General features: G+C 47.5%; 1 protein-coding gene across 1 annotated transcript; it reads left to right on the forward strand.

Annotated features, from left to right (window-relative positions):
• Positions 1–291: 291 nt before the first annotated feature.
• On the forward strand, positions 292–1,058 carry LOC116582351 (zinc finger CCCH domain-containing protein 18-like). The gene has a single exon (XM_032329721.1). The coding sequence runs from the start codon at positions 333–335 to the stop codon at positions 1,056–1,058; it is 726 nt and encodes a 241-aa protein (XP_032185612.1). The 5' UTR covers positions 292–332.
• The last annotated feature ends 1,430 nt before the right edge of the window (positions 1,059–2,488 follow it).

The following is a 2,488-nucleotide window of genomic DNA, read 5'->3' on the forward strand; positions in this document are numbered from 1 at the left end:
AAAGGAAACAGTTAACAAAATCAAAAGACAACTGACAGAATGGGAGAAGATATTTGCAAATGACATATCAGATAAAGGACTAGTGTCCAGAATCTATAAAGAACTTAGCAAACTCAACACCCAAAGAACAAATAATCCAATCAAGAAATGGGCAGAGGACATGAACAGACATTTCTGCAAAGAAGACATCCAGATGGCCAACAGACACATGAAAAAGTGCTCCATATCACTCGGCATCAGGGAAATACAAATCAAATATCACCTGTTGCGTCTCCTCGGTGTCCAGCGCCACGTCGAGTAGTAGCTCGGTGCACAACGTGGACTCGGACGACATGTACGCAGACCTGGCCAGCCCTGTGTCCTCAGCAAGTTCGCGGTCCCCCACCCCAGCCCAGACCAAGAAGGAGAAAGGAAAGTCTAAAAAAGAAGATGGGGTCAAAGAGGACAAGCGGAAAAGGGACTCGTCCGCACAGCTGCCCAAGTCCTCGAGGCCCTCTGCCGGCGCTAAACCGCAGCAGCCCACGGCCCCCCAGCAGGCGCCCCCCGGGCAGCCCCAGCAGGGCACGTTCGTCGCCCATAAGGAGATCAAGCTGACGCTGTTGAACAAGGCGGCCGACAAAGGGAGCAGGAAGCGCTATGAACCGTTGGACAAAGACAGGCAAAGTCCTCCTCCAGCCAAGCGGGCTAACTTATCCCCAGACCGAGGTTCTCGGGACCGGAAGTCCGGTGGGAGACTTGGCTCCCCAAAGCCAGAGCGGCAGAGAGGCCAGAATTCTAAGGTGCCCGTGGCCCCACCAGACAGGAAGCGCCAGCTGTCACCCCAGTCCAAGAGCTCCAGTAAGGTCACAAGCGTCCCCGGCAAAGCCTCTGATACCGGCCCCGCCAGCTCCGCGTCCGCCGGCATGAAGTCCGGGAAGGCCAGCACGCTGTCGCGGCGCGAGGAGCTGCTGAAGCAGCTCAAGGCCGTGGAGGATGCGATCGCGCGGAAACGCGCCAAGATCCCCGGGAAGGGGGATATTCCTGTTGCATCATCTTTTGTGGGAGGTGATGGGTTTTGAGGTGGAACAGGGGACACACTTGGTGACTTTGGCCCAGTGAGTGTCTTCTCTTTTATAGGAGTTAAAACTTGCTTCTTTGAATTCTGTAGTTCATGTTCATTCTGGGTCTTTAACTCAATTAAAGACTGGGCGTCTATGCCTTCTCTCTGCAGAGCCACAGACACGCCGACAGTCGGGGCTAGCTCCACAGGAATAGGCGCAAGCTTTTGTTTGGCTCGGTTTGGAGGGTCAAGAATAAAAGCACCCTTGACTGTGACTGGGCGCTGGTTGATTTCTGTACTCCCTTTTTTCAGGAGTCCAGTTAAGGGTACCTCTGTACTTCCAAGTGACTGGTCTCCACAGCAAAGATGGATCTGTAGTTTAGACTGAAGAGCCAGGTAAACACGAAGAATTTCTATGCTGCTACGTATTCGAACAGATGCTCTCTCTGGCTCAAAGTTTGGGTTGATTAAATCATTGAAGGGTTCATTTGTAACATCATTTCCCAGCAAAGAATAGTAAAAGTCATCTGTCCCTGAGCAGTCATCTAGTCCCTGCTCAGTGTGGGTCTGCTTCTCCCTCTCCCTCTCAGCTCTCTGTCTCTCTTTCTCAAGTAAATAAATAAAATCTTTTAAAATAAGACTATGGACTCTGAAAAACAATCTGAGGGTTTTGAAGGGGCAGGGGGTGGGAGGTTGTGGGAACCAGGTGGTGGGTATTGGAGAGGGCATGGATTGCATAGAGCACTGGGTGTGGTGCAAAAACAATGAATACTGTTACACTGAAAATAAATTTTAAAAAATGAATAAAATTAGATCCACTTTTCACAACATACAAAAGAATAAATTCCAGATGGGCTGGGCACGTAAATGTAGGAAACAAGACAATAAAATTTCTAGAAAAAAGAGACATATTTTCCTCTGTGTAATGAGTGTAGGAAGTCTTTCCTAATGAAAGTCAGAATGTAGATGTGTGGTTGGAATAATTTCAGCCCCCATGGCCTTTATTCTCTGGTGCCATGCCTGTGATTATGTTAGGATACATGGCAGAAAGTAGTTTGCAGTTATAAAATTGTGAGATTAATTTGAATTATATAAGTGGAGCCTAAATAATCAAATGAGCCTTTAAATTTGGAAGAGGAAGTCACAAAAATGTTAAAATAAGTGATATCAGAGAAATACAAAGTGCAAGCTCATTTTGAAAGTGGAATGGAACACTAGCTAATGCAGCCTCTAGAATATAAGATGATCCCAGGTGGCAGCCAGCAGGAAAACAGGGACTTCAGCTACAACCCTACAACCCCAAGAAACTGAATGATACTTACAACTTATGATACAAGTGGAATTCCCCCCCCCAGATCCTCCAGATAAGAACCCAGCTAGCAAAGACCTTGATATTATTATTGAGAAACCCCAAGTAGAGGAATTTTTTGAGCCTATTATGGATTTCTG

Source organism: Mustela erminea, chromosome X (genome assembly GCF_009829155.1).
Source record: "Mustela erminea isolate mMusErm1 chromosome X, mMusErm1.Pri, whole genome shotgun sequence".
Taxonomy (NCBI): domain Eukaryota; kingdom Metazoa; phylum Chordata; class Mammalia; order Carnivora; family Mustelidae; genus Mustela; species Mustela erminea.